We start from the raw sequence: 18747 nt of genomic DNA, 5'->3' as shown, positions 1-18747 counted from the left end.
CTGAGCACTTCATGACTCTGCAACTACTATGCTTATTCTAAAAATGTACAATGCAGGATTGCAGAGGGTGTATTCTGTAGCTGTTAGTGGGGCCTTTAGCACTGATATGCTCCAGATCAACTCATCCAAAGGCCTTGGGAAAGGAACATTACCAGCCAATGTGTCTACAAAAATACAAACCAAACAAACTAAAAAAAACACAAAAAGAACCCCAACCAAACAAAAAACCAACACCAAAAAAAAAAAAAACCCAACAGTAACAACCAAAAAAAACCACCCCAAAACCACCAAAAATCCCCCCACCAAAAAAAACCCCAAACAAATAAAAAAAAAGTTGTGATCAAAGTAAAACCTGCTTAGTGCCTCTGAGCAGCTTTCATTGCTGAGTGGTATTTTTGGATACTAATTTCTATGATGATTTTGTGATCTTGAAATGAGATAAAAGTAGATGTGTACACTTATGTCCAATTCATCAAGTATCAAGCCCTGTTCCATACTGCAATGTGAAATTCTTTAAAAAGAATGCCGTGCTACTCACGACAACAGAAAAGCAGGAAAGAGTGATATATTCAAGATCAACTCAACCATATGAATTATGTGCTTGCTTACCTGTAAGAAAGTGGTCATTAGTGTCCACTTCACCACTGATGGACTGTCCATAACCAGGTGTTCCAGCAAGCTTCAAGTCTTCATTTTCAACTTCAAGCAGTATCTAACATAGTTGAAAATTTTTATTAAAAAACAAGAAAGAAAATTGAAAAGCAGAACATTGTAAAAATCTTCCAGAACAAGGATGAGCTTTTAGCCATATGACAAGTACAACAATGTGAAACTTACTACTAACTGGAATCCTTACACATTGAATAATGCAAACATATCAGTCAAAATATTGTTTCCCAGAGTAATAAATATTGTAATATTTATCAAAATACATAATATTTCAATGTATTTTTAAAATATATTTAATATTTTGACTTAGAAAAATGAATGTCTTGCATTTGAGGTTTATTTTACTTTCTGTGAAACCAAGCAGTATATGCATGAATATTGTTATGCACACTGGGGAAGAACCAGTTACAGAGCAAATTTTTAAGAAGGCTATTTCAAAATAATGTAATGGGCACAAGGATTGCTATATTTATTTCATTGTTCTTTACTGGCAAGTAATCTATTCCTCCTCATTTATCATCTGTTCATCACATGCTTTGTGCCTATATTAATATTTGTAATGCAGTTGAAGTCACATGAAGTAATTGTGCTGTTTTAAACAATGGTCTTCTGAGAACAAAAAAAATCATGTTTGCAAGAGTGCTCACTAATAAAAGCCAGGCAGAAAATTAAAAGTGACTAAATTAAATACAGTTTTATATTTTTCTAAGAAAACTTCAGTGAGTTATTAGTCAAATTCTGTGAAAATATAGAAGCACTCTTGTTCATAACTCTTGATTTTTCTTTGAAAAGCACAGAGATTACTATGTTTATATTTCCTGCAAAATTATGGAATATATTAAGAGCAAGATTAATAGTAGTCTATCTTCCTGATCATCATAAAAAATAAGATTAGAGAAGCTTAAAAGTGCTATCATAATATTAAGATAATATTCTGCAAACAATTAGAACTAAAGGATTATTCAGTTTTGTTTAATTTTGTTGATTTTTGTGCTCAATATCTCATAATTTATTTCAAATTTGAATGTTTATAGACATGGTCTATTACAGCTGATGTCCTAATTCCAAAGAATTTTATATGGAAACTCATCTTAATAGCTTACGGATAGCCTGACAGAAAAAAAAACTGAACACATGTATAGGTCTCCTTAGGAAGCCACTAAAGCAAGTTCAAATTATCTAGAATATTTAATAGAATTTTCTTCACTATAAACATTGTATAAATAAAAAATACCTTTTCATTAAATTGTTTTGAATCTTCATTTGATTCAGAAGGATGGGAAGAAACTATTCCATAAATGTCACCTAAAGAAATAAAAATTAGTTCACAGAGAAAAAATCCCTTACCAGTGCTCACTTTTTCATCTACAATGTTTACCTAGTCCATTTGTTTAAACTAAAACAAAGGGGATTTTTTTTTCCTTTCCTTCTCTCCTAGTTTTACTTAAAAATGTATGGGAATTATTTATCCACATTAAAAGCAGAAAATGTGTGCAATAGAATCATGAAACACAACAGAACATTTTCTGTGCAGAAGAATACAGTAGCACTGCTATCAGATAAAACAATGAAAAAGAGTAAGATTGCATTACAAAAAAATTATAAATAAGGATGTTCCTCAGATATCAAAATTTGTAGTCAATGTTGAACAGCACCAGCTCACTGACATACAAACTATGAGCTTGGCTTCAGTCACATAGATGACAGAATTTTTTTTTTTGGGGCATCTCTCAAGACAAACTTTAAACATATCCTATGAGAGTCAATTGTATCTGAACTCTATTTCAGCTCCTACTGACTTCATTTTAGATTTTCATGGAGAGTCTGGCCTGAGCTCTGTCTCAGAGAGTAATCTCACCTTGCCTTCTTCAACTTTAGATGAGTCTTTAGAAGTTTAATTTCTGCTCAGATGTTACTTCAAGAAGATAGCAATATTCCTAGAGATTTTCATCATGCATTCAGAAGCTGAATGGAATAGATTTCACTGCTTCTACTTAAAAGTTTCCATTATTTTACTGATGTGTGTTGGTCTAACTTCCACTGGCAATATGAGGTGTACAGACATTTCAACTGTGACTAATGCTTACTTGTACTTTGCTCACCTTCCAAGTCCTGCAGTATAAACCTTTCAGCATCTTGATTGCTGCTCTTGATAAAGTTTAAATAGGAGAGAACTGATTCTGGTAAGTCATCTGAAACCTACAAAAAAACCAACCTTTGACATATATTCCACATTTTCGTCTCACAATCTTGAAAATAGGTAAATGTTTGACATAATAGAATAAAGAGTTGTTTTGGCTTCTCTTATAAAGCAGTGAGAGGTGATAGATGGAGATTTAGCAGCAATTTCCACCAACTTTTTTTAAATTCCTACACTCCTCTTGTTGACTTATCACCCAGTGAACAATTAATAATTCTAATTTTAATTGCATTCTAATCAAATTTTAGTAATGTATGTTGCACCAGCTCCAAAAAAACTATCCATCTTAATTTCAATAAATTATACTTTCTATTCAAAAGATTGTCTTTAATGTCAAAATTTTGGGAAAATGATCTGCCTTCTCTCAGATGTGCAAATTGTGATAGATACTGGTGAAATTCACTATGTGAGTGCATACATACTTATCACGAATGCCTTTGTCTATGTCATATGAAACATGATTTATGATCAATATTATCTAGCCTCATATGCTACAAACTAATCCCTTTCCTATGAATCTGAAAGATTAAAATTGCAGAAAATAACCCAAATAACTGATTTTATTTCAAAGGAAAGAAATAAGAAATTATTCCCAAAATAAGAAGTCATCCAAGAAAGAGGATTTGAAGAACCTATTTATATGAAATTAGGATCTGGAAATCTTATAAGAAATCTCTTAATCCAGTCTCTTGTATGATTAAAATACAGATTTCAGTGAAGAATTATCAGTTTATTCATCCAGATTTAATCTACCTCATAAAATCTTCCAGCTTCAGAGGATGCTAAACAAAATCTCCAGGTCTGATCTTCTCAAGCAGAATGCTGATAGTCATCTCTCTTATTGTCTTGTCACCACTGGAGGTTACACTTTTCATGAAGCAATATTACCAAGACTACTTTTCAGAAGAAATCCTCAGGTTAGGTGTGTTCACTCATCAAATGGGCTTTCCAATGCCAACACTACTTTTGTACTTTTTGTACTTCTGCACTGCAGAAGCAGCTTTAGCTCACTGCATACTTACTGTGTCACTGTCACTCGAGGGGTCATCTGGTACCTCTGAGACAAGATCATCTGTTCCAAACGAAGAAACACTGATTCTGTCTAATTCCATTTCTACTTGTTTTTCAATTTCTTCAATATCTTCTGACATTCTACTTCCCACAGTGTTTTACCTGTTTTGAAAGCTACAGCAAAAAAGAATACCTTTCAACAGAGCATGACCCAAAATGAAGAGAGTCCTCATTTAACCTGAGTTCATTCAGATGTATTTATTGAACAGTTGGCTTAAAACATGAAAACCTCATTCCATATCAACAAGCAAGAAATAAGAAAAACTTTTTATTGTGATAGGAGAATCCTCCTGAGAATATCCCTTAGAGTTTTGCAAATATAATTAAATTTCAATACTGAAAATCTCCACCTGCCCTCTACTTCCTCACAAAGATTTTTTTTTCCTAGCCCGAGTAGCTACAAAGGAAAAACAAACAAACAAACAAACAAACATTTGAACAATAAATAAATATCAACAATTACAAAATCAGGCTCAGATATAGGAAGCACTCGATGAAGTTTTAATGATACAGAGAAAGCAATGAGAAATCATGTAACAGAGAGAAGTAAAAAACTTGTGGATGGATGCAAGCAGGGGGAAACCGCGCACACACAGCGCATTTCTGCCGGGAAGGCGGGAAGCAGATCCAGGCTGAGAGGAAACTACACCTCCCGAAAGGCACCGCGCCCAGAGGAAGCACCGCCCACCCTTGCTTCCTGACAGGTCCGCAGCACCGCCCCTTTGCATGCTGGGAGTTGTAGTCCACTGCTCAGAGTGCCCGCAGTCCTCCGGTCCCCCCATCTACTTCATGAGCCCACTCACTTGTAGTTCAGTCAAGTTCCTCACGGAGCCTCCGCCTTTCTGGCCGCCTCTGGAGACAGGCCTCCCCTGTGCCCTGAAATTCCGCGTCTGCCAACAGCGAACGGTGGGGAGCTGCAGAGAGGGAACGAGAACCCCGCACCGCGCTGCTACCGCGGGAGAGTCACCACGGCAACGGTAAACAGTGGCTCGGACGGGCAGCGAGAGGAGCCAAACTTCGTGAGGAGTTGTCGTTTCGCGTTCTTGGGGTGTTAGGCAGTGCCCCCCGCGTGAGACGGTGCGCCTCGCTCCACCTTTTTTCGTGGGTTGTTTTTTTTATTTGTTTGTTTGCTTGGTTTTTTGTTTGGTTTTTTTTCTGTTTTTTTGTTTTTGTTTTTTTGTATTGGGGTTTTGTTTTTTTGTTTGTTTGTGAGGGTATTTTTATTTTGGTTTTGGTTTGTGTTTGGGATTTTTTTTTTGAAGTCATAGACTGGAATTTAGTGTTCACAATAAATTGCAAAAAATATTTAACTGGGGGAAGAATGTAATTAAAAGCATACCGAAACCACAGATTAAAACACTGAGTGTTTGCTTCCATTCTTGTTTGCCCAGAGAACTCCAGAGTAAAGAAAAATGAAAACACACGGAAAATTCCTTCTGCCTTCCCATTCTGGGGCTCGGTCATGGCTCAGAAGGGCTGGCTGGCTCTGGGGCTGGGGCTGGACTCTGGCACAGCCTCACAAGGGCAGGGGACCAGTGGCTCAGCCTGGGTCTGCCAGTGCTGCAGGTAGGACAAAATTAATAGGAGTTTAAAAAAATTGTGAGAGAAAGGTAAATACAAATACAAATTCATAGAGTCATAGAATGGTTTGGGTTGGAAGGAACCTTCAACATCATCTCTTCCCAACGATCTGCCATGGGCAGGAACAACTTCCACTAGACCAGGTTTCTCAGTGCCCCATTCAGTCTGGATGGTGAAGTCTGTAAATAAAAAGTCTTTCTGAATTCTTCAAAGAGAAACCAGAGTGCAAGAATTGAATTAAAACCTTTGAATGAATTGAAGTATATTAAGCCACTGGTACACAGCATAAACGTGTAAGTTTAGGTTTTAGAATAAGCTAGCAAGGAAGAATAAGTCCTAAGTGCTTTAAAAAAATGAAGGTTTTGCATACCAATGTAGAAGCATGAGTTCTAGTAAAGGTTGAAAAACGTAGTCCTAGATACTAGTGTTTCTGTAAAGACTCCAGAACATAATTTTAGACATAATAAGACTGTAGTAAGAGTATTGCTTAATGTTTCTTAATGAAACAAGATAGACCATATGCTTAGTTTATATATAAACTGGCTTGCTAAGAAACTAAAATTCTAATACGTTAAAAAGAAATGGTTTGAGTTTGTGTTTTTAGCTTGTTAAGTAATTTGTGTATAAAAATCTATGCACTGGGGAGAGATTTGCTTTGCTTTTATTCCTGCTCTCCTGGTTTTCTTCTCTCCTCATCATCTCCAAGACAGGAGCTGCCACAGCAACACCAGCCCTGCTGGAACCTCCCTGCTGGAACGGGAGCTGCTCCTACCTCTGACTGAGGCTTTGCTTCTAATTGAAACTCCATATCAAAAAACTTGAGCACGGGCTTTAACGCTTGTGACTCTTTGCCTTTCAAGACTAATGTGCCTTTGCAATAAACTACTTTATAGCAACAGATAGCTGCTCAGTTCGTTAAAGAAAATAACCACAACCCAACACCGGGCCTTGAACACAGGGATGGGGCACCCACAGTCTTCTCTGGGCAACCTGTTTTCACAACTCACCACTCTTGGTGGTGTAAAGAATTTCCTTGTAGCATCTAATCTAAATCTCCCCTCTTCTAGTTTAAAACCTGCCCCCCTTGTCCTATCACTGTGTGTGTAAAAGTTCCTCACTGGTTATTAAAAGCTGGAGAAAATATCCAGTTACTTATAGACTTATAGACTTATAGAGACAATAGAATTCAGTCTAGGAAGAGTTAAACAGATCAGGCAGGGTGCAGATAATAACATTTTGTGTGTTTGTGGGGAGCAAATCTAACCCTGTGTCTGATGAGGAATATCAAGATGCAAAAATAGGTATACCAAAAATTAAGATCTAGAAATTTAGCTTTTGTTTAGAGAATGTGTGTTTTGGGAGCAATGGGAAGGATCTGCCAAAAATGGTAGGGGTTTTCCCATCCATTTACTGTCCTTAGAATAAGCTGAGGACCTTTCAGAAAGTTTTAAAAGAATTAAGCAAAAAATATTTGCTTCAAGGGCAACTGCTTACAGTTTTCTCACCTATGTTATTGATAAGCAGGATATTTAAATATTTAAAAAAATGGAAGCATATCCACTTGAAATCATCCCTTTTATATAGTCATGTCACTGGTGAACTTTTCAATGTGACCAACTCTTTTTTCCACTGATTGAGTGTGCAGTACATGCTTCTTTTGTAGTGGAATTATGCTGGGCACATACTGAATAAAGATCATGTCCAGCGCAAAAATTTGCAAGATAAAAGAGATGTTTCATAAAAATCATAGAAATATTTCATTTCATTTCACAAAATGAAGAATTTTCGAATCACTACTCACTCAACTGGAAGGCTAAACTTAACACTAATGCTTACCATAGCCCTAACCCTAAACATAACCCTAAACTTAACCCTAACACTAACCCTAACAATACAACCCCCATCCTTATGGGTGGTCGAGTTTAGAGAGAAGTAAGAGCAGCAGTATGGAGACCCTACTGGGACCACCTTGCCATTCATGTTACACCCTTATTGTTCCTGCAGCTGTGGGCTCTTTGACTCACTCAACACTAACACTAGCCCTAATCCTGATCCTAATGACATCTTGGGACTGTGCAGAGGCCCTCATCACCATGGGTTGCACAGATTGAAAGATGTGGATTTATCACTTGTGGCACCCTGCCCTGATGCCCTTGCAATGCCTTTTGGGTTGCCAGTGTCCCTGAAGCTGTAGGTTCTGCAGCTCTCTGAACCCTCACACAAACCCCAAGTGTAGCTTGTTGTTGCTGCTGAGATCCCCATCACAAGTGTTGGCACTGATTCCAGCTTTGTAGACTGAACAATCTTGAACCTGTGCTGTAATGAAAATTCTTCATTTCACAAATTTGGAAATGAAGGGAAAACAATTGCATATCATGGAATGACAGGAAGTGCATCAAAATGAGCCAAAACTTCCTGAAACCTGTTGCCACACAGGTAATGTTATTAATAAGAGAACTGTGCAGATTCCAGTTTTTAGGTTGAATATATAACTGTTCAGGGGGCTTTTTCTTAAAAAAATGCACCACATCACTGTTTGAATGCATTCTATTTTTGAAAATAAAAGTTCAATTACTCTTAAAAGTAGTAAAACTTCTCTAGAGAAGTTGAAAAGCCTGTTGTCTCATACAGTCTATAATTATACTAGGTGCATTATTGACCCCATTATTGACTCCACTCCACTGCAGAGCTAGTTTGAGAAGTTTACTACAGCTTTCTTCATGCAGAAGAAAAGTTTTATAATCCAGGCATTGAGGATCTTGACAGGGCAGGCTAAGCTTGTGTTTGCTGAATATTTTTTCTAAAAAATAAAATTTGGTACATATATAATGTGTTTTCTATATAAAATAAATTGTTAATGCAAAATAATTTTTGTCTGCAGAAGCTTCACATTTGTAATCTGCTTGTTTCAGCTGCTATCCTTACCATTTAGTAAGTGCACTGAAGAATAGAACAAGTGTATGCCAGGCTATGTAAATCTTGCCATAGAAATCTTCCAAAACACATGCTGCTTCCAAATGTCTTTATCAGCTTAAAATAAACAAGACCAAAACTGAAACAAATAAACAAACAAAAAAACAAACAAAAAAAACCCCCAAAAACAAAAACAAACCAGCAAAAAAACGTGTACAGTGTAACAAAGGCAATGGTGACTATACACCATCTTGATGCTTTCTACTGCTCCTATTATTTTTGTTCAATGTATCAGTGACTGTTAAAAATTCTAAAATATTACCTGGAGAAAGGAAGTTCCATTGTAATTTATAAGAGCATTTATATTTGTTTCATAATGAACTGAATATATGGTTATACTTTCAGCTGGGATCCAAAACTGAAAACAGAAGAATAAAAATAAGACAAAAAAACCAAATACAGAAGTTCTATTTAAATATCTTCAGTGGAATTTTCTAGGCAAGAAACTCTGTTTTCTTTCTTTTACTTAGAAGCTTTATTTTTATTTTTTTTTAGATGTTCTTAATTAAAAAAACAATCCTTTGCTTCTCCTCCCCTTCCCATCAGGCTCTGGGTGTCATGCTTTTGACATTTGGCTTATATTTTTTATTTGACAGAAAGAATTTCTTCAGTGTTTTTTTCTGCATATAAATAGAATTTTTCTTCTGTTTTAAATGATTAAATGATTTAAATGATTTAAAAGAATAAAAATGCCCCATCCCTGGATGTGTTCAAATCCAGGCTGGATTTCACTTGGCCTAGTGGCATGTGATCCTGCCCACGGCAGGGATGTTGAAAGTAGGGGATCTCTAATGTCCCTTGCAAACCATTTTATGGTTGCATGGTTCAATGTAAAGGACAGAAGAAGCAATGGATTTTCACAAGGTGGCAGTATTGCATTAAACTGCATGGTAGTAAGGTTTTTTTTTTTCCTCTTGAGTTTGTTTTCTCTCATTATGTGGTATGATGATCAAAATAGGAGAAAATGTATTACTATACCTACAATTCAAATATTGTTATAATTTATGCAAGTGATTTATTTCTTTCTCTTGCTGTGCAGCTTATAGATGAAGCACTGAGAAATAAATCAGCTCTATTCATCTTTTCTTTATATCATTTACCAGACTGGACTTGACAAGGTGGTAGATCCTTTAGGTGAGGATATGGCCTCTCCCTATGGATAGCCCTTTTCCCCATAATGTCTATTTTTTTTTTTTTTTTTTTGTTTCCTCAGAAAAGTATGTTTTGGGTCACATAACAACAGATGTGCTCTTAAAGAGCAGCTTGCCTTGGTTATGTGAAGAAGTGTCAGTTCCAAACTAATGGCATAGGAACCATCCAATGCAGTAATTCTGTGAGAAAGCATTTGGGCTCAAAGTATTTAAAACCACTTCTACTTTCCATATCTATGCACAAATAGTTGGAATGCAAAGGAGTAAGTGGCCAGTTGCAAAGAGGGAGGACAGCACTAAATCTTTAATTTATTGAGAAATATATATCTATCTTCCTGTAGTATCTGCATGTCTTAATAATCCTTGGCAAACAGAAAAACAAAATCTGTAAGCTTAAACTGTAATTGTTCACTGATTTCACTGTGAGTGGTTCACATTGTTCAATTGAGAATGTTCTGTTTATATGTCATATGTTATTATCATTGTCTAAATTTATGAAAATCTTCTTTCTTTCAGTGAATGTAGATGGTAATAATAACAATAATAACTATAATAATTAGAAGAATAATAATATCCTTTTATCATTCTATTATTTCCATTTTTTCAGTAATAGTGTTGCAAAGATAGTTTTTCTGGAATAAGTTGCCTAAGTGGAAGTCTCATAAAAATAAAAGGAAAATAAGTATCAGTACAAATGCACTGTGTTACAGTTTCTTCAGCCAAGAACTAGCTAGTAACATGTCTTTCTTGTATAATACTTGGCATTGGATCTGTTATTACTTTTACATCAGCCATGGGAGTCCTTGGAGTTGTGGAAATCAAATGTCTGCTAGTTACAGTAAGTGGAAAGTAGCCTTCAACTTTCTTGTAAAATGAGAGAGAATTTTGTGTGCATGAAAAATGTGATCTTGTCCTGGTGTGATTTGCACATACAAATTTGTTGATAGAAAGACATGTTTAGATAAAGTCTTGGCTCAAATGAAATCTCAACACAAGTGAAGATCTTTCCATATCACTACATGAAGGTTTCCAATGCCTAAATATTTGCAGTTTTATGCAGAAAATATTTTAACCACTGTATTTATTAGTGTAGATGTTTTTAAATACTTGGTATGTGTTGAAGAAATAAAGAAAAGACTGGTCCAGAATATTGCAACTTGAAAGCACAGATAGGTACAGTATGGCTATAATATTGAAATATCAAAGTATGATTAAAAAGCTATTACCTATGTAGACTAAACTGAAGGCTCTGTGTTTATACACAGTTCCTTCTTTTTAAAGGCACAACACTTTTATTTCTGCAAAATTGTATAGTATACATTCTTATTATCATTTTGACACCTTTTTTCCTCCATCTTTTGTTTATCCCTTCTTGAGAGATCTGTTTTAGGCTGAAGCAGAGAACTTCACTGTTGATTCATTTGTTAAGCACTACAAATATAAATTTGCACAGCAGAGTGAAGCCCAGGTGCTATAACCAGGAAACTTCCTTCTTCCCCCTGCTGCCACCTAGGAATGTAGTGTGTGCCTCACAGTTTGTAAGGTGATGAAAGAAAAACACGTGCCTCATTTCCAAATTCCGTGAAATCATCTCCATCACAGTATCTAGATACTGTGGGTGAAAATTTGTTTTCATTGGAAATAAGCAAAATCAACTATCTTTGTATTTTGTGCCTTATAGCTTGCAGGAGTTCTGAAATAGGTGTGGGACTTAGGGACCATTGTCTTTCAAACAGGAAATAAATTAATAAGAATTTTCTTCAGTGAAGCAGAGCCACTTAAAAACAGCTTTTGTTCTTCACTTGCAAGAAAATTATGGCTGTGTCTTTAATCAAAGCCCAGCGAGTTGTGTTTTGCTTGAAGTCTGCTTCTTAGACTATGATGTCACTTTCCACAGGTTTCCAGGAAAAGAAATTCTTATTTTTGTTGAAATCAGTCTAAATAATAGTCATGAAGGATTGTATGTGAGGTTCTGGAATTTTTTATTGTATTGGTCACTTATTCAAAATGATATTCACACATAGTTTAGCTGGCTTTGGGCATTTTTTTTCAGTATATGAATTTTCAAATCCTAGTGTTTGTAATGCAGATGGCATTATTGCAATTATGAAAAAAGAAGAGCTATGCAAGTAAATTATGTGGAACTGCTGATAGCTTCAAAGATGTTTTGTGCAATTAATTCAAAAGTATGTAATAGTCAGTTCTCACTGTAAACTGTGTTACCATTTAATTGAAGTTGACTATTTTACATGTTGACCAGGAATAGTAGAAGATGTTAAAAACTTAATTTGAGGAATTCAGAGTGGTTCAATATAGTCAATGGCAGTGCATGGAGATATATTTCCAATTTCTCCCCTGCAAAAAACCATAGTCTTCCTACTCAGGAATGTGGAATCAGCAGTGGAAGGGACAGCTTTATTCCTTATTGAGGGTTTATTCAGGGTGTCAATCCCTCCTTCCTGGGTATCTGTAGGCATGGGAGGAAGCATCAGATGCTGAGCTGTGTCTGTTAGTGGATGACAGCAGTTTCCCCCTGTGCAATTGATAGTAGGACTTACTGGTATCATGGCATGCAAACTATACCAATGAATTACTAACCTTATTGTTTGAACCTGTATTTTAGGTACAAGCAGAGATCTAATCTTAAGGAACATGTATCTTCAATTTGGACAGCAGCAATCCACTATAAATACCAACATAGCTGTTGTCTCTAGTTACTGTTCCACTTTGAAGCTTCATTCAGTCATTTGTTTTTTCTACAGATAGCAATTGCCATAGCTTGAGTAGTTCTCACAGTGTTATATGGAAGGTAATCTGTACTGAATCAATACCAGCCTGGCCACTTTTCTATTCCATAATTTCAAAAGCTATGGTTTAAGAAAACCTCCAATGACAATGTTCTCGTAAGGTTCATGTGGTTCTCCAAAGTCTGCTGCTATCCAGGCAGAGTACAGCACAAATGAAATACTTTTAGGGTCCTTCAAAGAGCATCTGTATAATCGAATTTCTTTATCAACTATTGATTAATGATGACATTTTCTGTGTTTTATACAATGTTTTTATATTTTGAAAGATTTAAACTGTCAGGAATAATTGATTCTGTAGTCAGATATTTGTGCTGGAAAAATTGATTGAAAAATTGAAGTTAAATTTATTTTATATCAGCTGTAATTACACTTGATCTTAGCCTTAATTAAGTGTTGCTGATGGCTACATCGTTCACTGTGAAAGCTTTTGAGTTTTGATTTCAGGATGGCTGTAGCAAAGGAAATGAGTTGGAGAAGCTTGATTTTTTTTTTATTGCTTTGTAATGAAACATTTTAGTCGCCTAGGATTTCTGTTCTGCATACACTCCCTGCTACAGTCTCTCTAATCAGACTCTTTATGATGAGTTTGCCTGCTTCAATTACTATTGAAGGTGTATTTTACCAGTCTCAGCAAAGATGCGTAACCTAGGGCCAGTATGAGCTGTTCATTCCCCTAGCCTACAGCAAAACATCTTCTGGCCAGATTCTGTGATAGTCACAGAAGTTTGTATCACATTAAGTGATTGTTATGATATAAAGTGATTATTATGATATATTGCTGTGCTTATTAAAAGTACATATGAGAAGTAAGATTTAGTATTTGAGGACAGATCAAGTGGAACTAAAGTGTTTCCTGGCCCTCCTGGCTCCATCTTCTGCCTGCCTGTGCTCTGTATGTGATTTGACTTGCTTCATTTATCCTTCCCTTGGGCTTACAAATTTCCTATAGTGCAATGGCTATGATGCATCTTGGATCATATTTGGCAAATTGATTAGAATGCTGCTGCTTGCAAGTAATCCTCGAAGAAGTCTGAATGTCAAAAAAAGATCAAGGATTGTACTATCCATCCACACTCTTACCAATATATATATATATCAAATGCTATAAATATTTATTAACAGGTTCACAATCAAAGAAACAACAGAATTGATGATTTTATTTCTGTATAAAGGAATGAGAGTCTGACTGATCAGGAATCTGTGTGGAACATGCCATGCAGCATGATGTAAGGAAAAAAATCCCACAAATATGACGTCTAAAAATACTGCATTGACCAGAAATGTGTATACCAATCAGAACTTATTTTAAAAATCTCATTTAGTAAAGGATTAATTTTTCAAGATCTGCTGTTATTATATGATGTGGGTTGGCAGATCCTTTGCTGTTATATGGGTCACTATGGATGAGATTAAGCTCTTGAAGAAATTCTTATTTCATGTAGGAGCAGAGGGTTCTGGTCACTGAAACCTGAAAAAATTCGTGCAGCTGAAAAAATGGGAGTCCTAGTATTTTTTACACTGCTAGATAGCACAAAACACTTGATCTGCTTAGGTCTCAAGGCTGATGTGAACTAAGCAGAGATGTTATAAGGTCAAAGTTGAGCTCCTCCTGTAAGAAAATTTGTATAGGTTTTGCACTGAGACTCTCAGAAATACTGCTTGAGGTCTAAAGTGAGCTTGTAAATTAGTACTTTCAATACACATATTTAGTTATCACTCAAAATATTTCCTGTGGCCTGGCAGCAGGTAATTTGTTTGCTTCTTTAGAATAGTCCTTTAAAACATTTGGATGGTATCAATTATTTTGGAAGTTGTTAGGAATGTTTTTGACCAGTGATGTGCTATTCACCTTTGAAATTAATTCCGCATTATGAGCTTTTAATTATAAACACTACAGTTTAACAGCATAATTTGCTTTAATATGCTTCTACAGATCAGCTATGTGTCCCTTAATATAACTTCTTCCAGAGGTGAGTTACATAATTTTTAGTGAGTGCTGAAGATAATTGATGATTCCAGATAATTCACAAAGCATATATGTTTAGTCTCAAGATTACAAATGCATTTGCAATGTATTTTTAAAATCTGTTCTTTGAAAATCCATTCATTGCATTCATGATTTCTCAAGTGATTAGTGGTGACCCCATTATGTCAATGGTGCAGCTGGACTATGTGCTGGTATACTTGACTGCAGTTTTATTGGACTCTCATAGGAGCACAGACTCATCACCTACCCACCTATTGGAAAAAAAATCATTGGCATTTGGACAAAAAAACCCCGAGGATCATTAATAGTATTTAATATATTCTTGGTGATATTTAATATCCTCCTTAAATTGGTGACTATTTTAACTAAACCTGTGGAGTTGTTGAAATTGAATATTTATACAGGGATAGGACAGCTTTCGCCAAATTTGAAAGAGACCTTCAGCATCATCTAGTTCCAACCCCTCTGACATGGGCAGGTACACTTTCCACTAGACCAGAGCTCCATCCAGCCTGGCCTTCAACACTGCCAGGGGTGAGGTATCCAGAACTTCTCTGGGCAACCTATTTCACTGCCTCATCAGCCTCAGAGGATCTGATCTAATCTAATCTAATCTAATCTAATCTAATCTAATCTAATCTAATCTAATCTAATCTAATCCTACTCACTCTCAGTTTGAAGCCTCTGCCCTACATCCTGTTACTACATGCTCTTATGAAAAGCTTTTCTTGACATTTCTTGTAGACTCCCTTCAGGTATTGGAAGGCCACAACTAAATCACCCATGAACCTTCTCCAGGTTGGTTAAAATTCTCTCAGCCTTTCTTCATAGGTGAGGTTCCTATCCTTCTAATCATCTTGGTGGCCTCCTTTGGATTCAGTCTAGGAGGTCAATGTCCTTCCCATCCTGGAGTTCCCAGAACTGGATGCAGAACTCCAGATGCAGGATAAATACTGGGTGCAGGACTCCAGAGCTGGATGCACTTCCTTTCAAAAATATATTATTATGTCATACTGTTGCTGTCTAGACTATCCAGTGTGCATCATAGGAAATGATGCATATGCAAGGGCAAATCATCTCCTGTAGAAACATTTCTGTATTGAATACAGAGGGAAAATATCCAACTAATTTAATCAACTACTTAATAGCTAGCACTCATCTGGGTGAAAATTCCTGTATGTGACAGTCTTTATAAGTGTTGGAGTTACATGATTTTGATTTCTATTGTAGATGGAGTACTGTGGAAGACACAATGCTACACAGTGGGAAAGGAACAGAACAAAGAAAAATAATACTCAGTTCCTGTGCTCATGCACAAAATACAATCTGAAGAAATGGTTTTGTGATGTCCCAGGGGATTCAACATACAGTAAACTTCTTGAAGAATATAACTTTTGTTACTAAATAAACTTTAGAAAATAAAGTATAAAATATATTTTCCTTCAAGAAGTGGCTTACAAATGCTGAAGTTCTAACAATATTCTTTGTTTTGTCTCTGGTTACTTAAAAGCCTTACCTTTTATTTGTTAGCTGTCAGCCATGTAGGCAGTTCTAAATAAGGAATGCTTCAATAGAAAAGGAGTTGTGCCTGATCAATATCACAGGGAGATTAAAAAGTGGTTTAAGAAGCATCTTGGCATAAACCCATGCTGTGCACATCAATGATAATGGAAAGCATCAGTATATAAAAAGTATACAGTACATTTCCCACTTGTAATTGTGAAAAATGTCTCCACTTGTTTCTATTATTTGTTTCCAGGGCCTCTCCAACACTTAACAGGATAAGTAGAATGAGCAAGACACTGAAATATGATGTGTTTTTTAAGACTGGTCCATTTTAGGGTTTAATATCAAGGGACTGGTTAGTATAGGACCATCTGATATCACCACCTGAGCTGGAGAAAAGTGATACCTATTATCATCTTTTAAAAACCATGCAGTGTTATTAGGACTAGCAAACAAGGACAAAAATGCAGAGGGCAGTGGTTGCTTCTTGACAATGCAGAATAGTAAATAATGGGAAGTTGTCCAGTGACATCTGCTCGTCTTGTTTTGCTCATCAGTTCTGAATTTCCCCTGTTTCTACAAACCCTTCTCATTAAAAAAATCACTTCTAAGTATAGAAAGCATTTATGTATGTGTTTTATTGTATTTGTACCTATTTTAATCAACATAATAATTTGACAGTTGTCTTAAAAAAACAATATAATAAATATAAATTTTAACCTGGAAGATACATAAATTTCAGCATGCATAATTCATAAGAATCAATGAAAACTTAAAAACATTCTTTCTAGCATTTACTTTTAAGTTAATGTCCCAGTTAAACACACACAGAACCAAATTCTGTTATGATTAAATCAGAAGTTCTGGAACATTTCCATTGAAAAATGTCAAATTTCCTTAAGAACAAGCTGTTTAGTTCAGATAATTTAATTATTAGCTGTAGCTAATGTTCCACAATAGACATAATTGATGTTTTTGCTTTCTTGCAAGTAAATACAAGAACCTAACATACCATAAAGAAAATTCTATATATTTTAAAAGTATCTTCCTATAAAGATGCAATATACGTTCCAAAATTGACATGATTTTTGTTACTGGGAGTAAAAATCAATCCAGTGCCATTCAGTTTTGACATGCTCTACAAAATTTTTGAAGATTTCCATCAATTTTAATTAGAAGAAAGATCAAGCACTGTTTACCAACAATCTCCCTTATATTCAAACACCATCAGAGATTATGTTGTCCAAAGCTTGTAAAATGAAGTGATTGACCAAATTTCTGAAAGCAAATAGCACTTCAAGGTCAGGAAGTGGTTAAAGAGCATGTAAAATTTCTGCACTGAAATACCCTTTTTTGTCCTCTATTTGTACAGAACCTATTCCATGAGTGTACTAAATCAAAAAGGCAAAACAATGAAACTCTTCTCCCACATATCTATGAGAAAATTTTGTTTGACAAAAAGAATAGAGCTTTCAATATCAGAACAAAACCACATGAATAATGGCAAAAAGAATTGATTGTTCACCCCACAGATACCCTGAAGGTAGGCAGAAGGCAAGAAGAAGGATTTTTTATAATATCTAAAAATGTAAGGTTGAATATGAAATCAGTGCATTTTTACTCTGACAATTAAAAACATACTCTATTTTGCCTCTTTCATATGTTGTACCTTCCTGTAGATGTACTTAGTGATCCAGTTCAATAATAAAAAAGTTTCTTTTTTATACACAGCTAATCCTCACTGACATATTCTTGTGAGATGGTAAAGAACTGTTAACCCCATTCAAGAGCTTGGGAAAGACCTTTAAAGTCATTGTATCCAACCATATTTGGATTCATAGGGTCCTGAAACTTTTAACACTTAACACTTAATAATGTGTCACTTGAAACAGATTTCAAGATACTTCAATTCTGTGAATTGGGACCCAAGTGACTTGCTGGACTTCACACAGCAAATCTGTATGGATGCAGAAAATTCAGCTTGTGTCTTAAGACATCCTGATCATTCTCCTTTATATCCTCTGCATTTTCATTCATAGAAGCCCAGTTAGCAGTCAGATTGGCTCAGTCATAAGTGAGTTTGAACACTTTGTTGTATTTATCTCACCCTTTTTCCTTTCCCAGATTTTTTTGATTGCACTCCCTGGCTATTTGGAAAATTCAGGAAGAATAATATTTGGCCAAATGAATCATGAACTCTCATGAGCATTGCTGTGGTTCTCTGATCCATTCTTATGACAGCCTATGAAATTACTTGCACTAAAATTTGGATCAGGCTCTGCTTGTTGTAATCATGATAATATTAATATTTGGGCTTAAATGTGTTTGGGTTTTGCTCATGACTATGATTTTGGTAGTATGTAACAAAATTTTCTGTGCTAAAGTTTGAAGTACTATATTATTCACTCACTGGTTAACAAATCTTACTGATTAGCTGAGTATTAATTCCCTGAGTACCTGGATCAACTTGTTCAAAGTGATGTAATAGTACTATATAGTACAATCCACTTTGAAGCAGAAGAAGCCCTTTATCAGATTTGATCAAGAAAAAAACTTACTAAATGTTGCTTCCTTAGGCCTTTACTTTTCCTTCCAGTCCTTCTCTGCTTCTCTTCCTTTGTCCTTATCTGCTGTGTAATTTAATCTCAAGAAATTTCACTGAGTCTTATAAATATTGGAATCTTCAAGTCTGTTCCAAGGAGTGTTGCTGTTGGCATCTTTTTTTCTCACTCGATGTCTCTTGCCAATAATTTAATCAAATGGCTTCAAAGTGGCGTGGTCTTGAAACCTTAAAACATTCTT

The 18747-nt window shown here is 35.5% G+C and overlaps 2 protein-coding genes across 4 annotated transcripts in view; one reads left to right on the top strand and one right to left on the bottom strand.

Moving 5' to 3' along the window:
• Nucleotides 1–4892, bottom strand: part of LRRIQ1 (leucine rich repeats and IQ motif containing 1) — a 101571-nt gene extending 96679 nt beyond the window's left edge. For all 3 annotated transcript variants that reach the window (XM_079304970.1, XM_079304971.1, XM_079304972.1), the window contains exons 1-5: nt 4744–4892; nt 3892–4054; nt 2772–2868; nt 1904–1974; nt 610–712 (exon numbers count right to left, since the gene is read on the bottom strand). In XM_079304970.1, the coding sequence (XP_079161096.1) occupies nt 610–712; nt 1904–1974; nt 2772–2868; nt 3892–4020 (400 nt within the window). In that variant the 5' untranslated portion in view covers nt 4021–4054; nt 4744–4892. The remainder of the gene's footprint in view (nt 1–609; nt 713–1903; nt 1975–2771; nt 2869–3891; nt 4055–4743) is intronic.
• On the top strand, nt 4506–18140 carry TSPAN19 (tetraspanin 19; the record flags this gene model as incomplete). Its single annotated transcript, XM_079303110.1, is given in 9 exon segments — nt 4506–4644; nt 4841–4959; nt 9041–9103; nt 10376–10483; nt 11699–11737; nt 15670–15808; nt 17478–17488; nt 18070–18103; nt 18106–18140. Coding segments are annotated over 9 exon segments (687 nt in total).
• Between the last annotated feature and the right edge of the window lie 607 nt (nt 18141–18747).

The sequence above is a fragment of the Erithacus rubecula genome, assembly GCF_903797595.1.
Source record: "Erithacus rubecula genome assembly, chromosome: 4".
Taxonomy (NCBI): domain Eukaryota; kingdom Metazoa; phylum Chordata; class Aves; order Passeriformes; family Muscicapidae; genus Erithacus; species Erithacus rubecula.
This window is presented reverse-complemented; position numbering and strand designations above follow the sequence as displayed.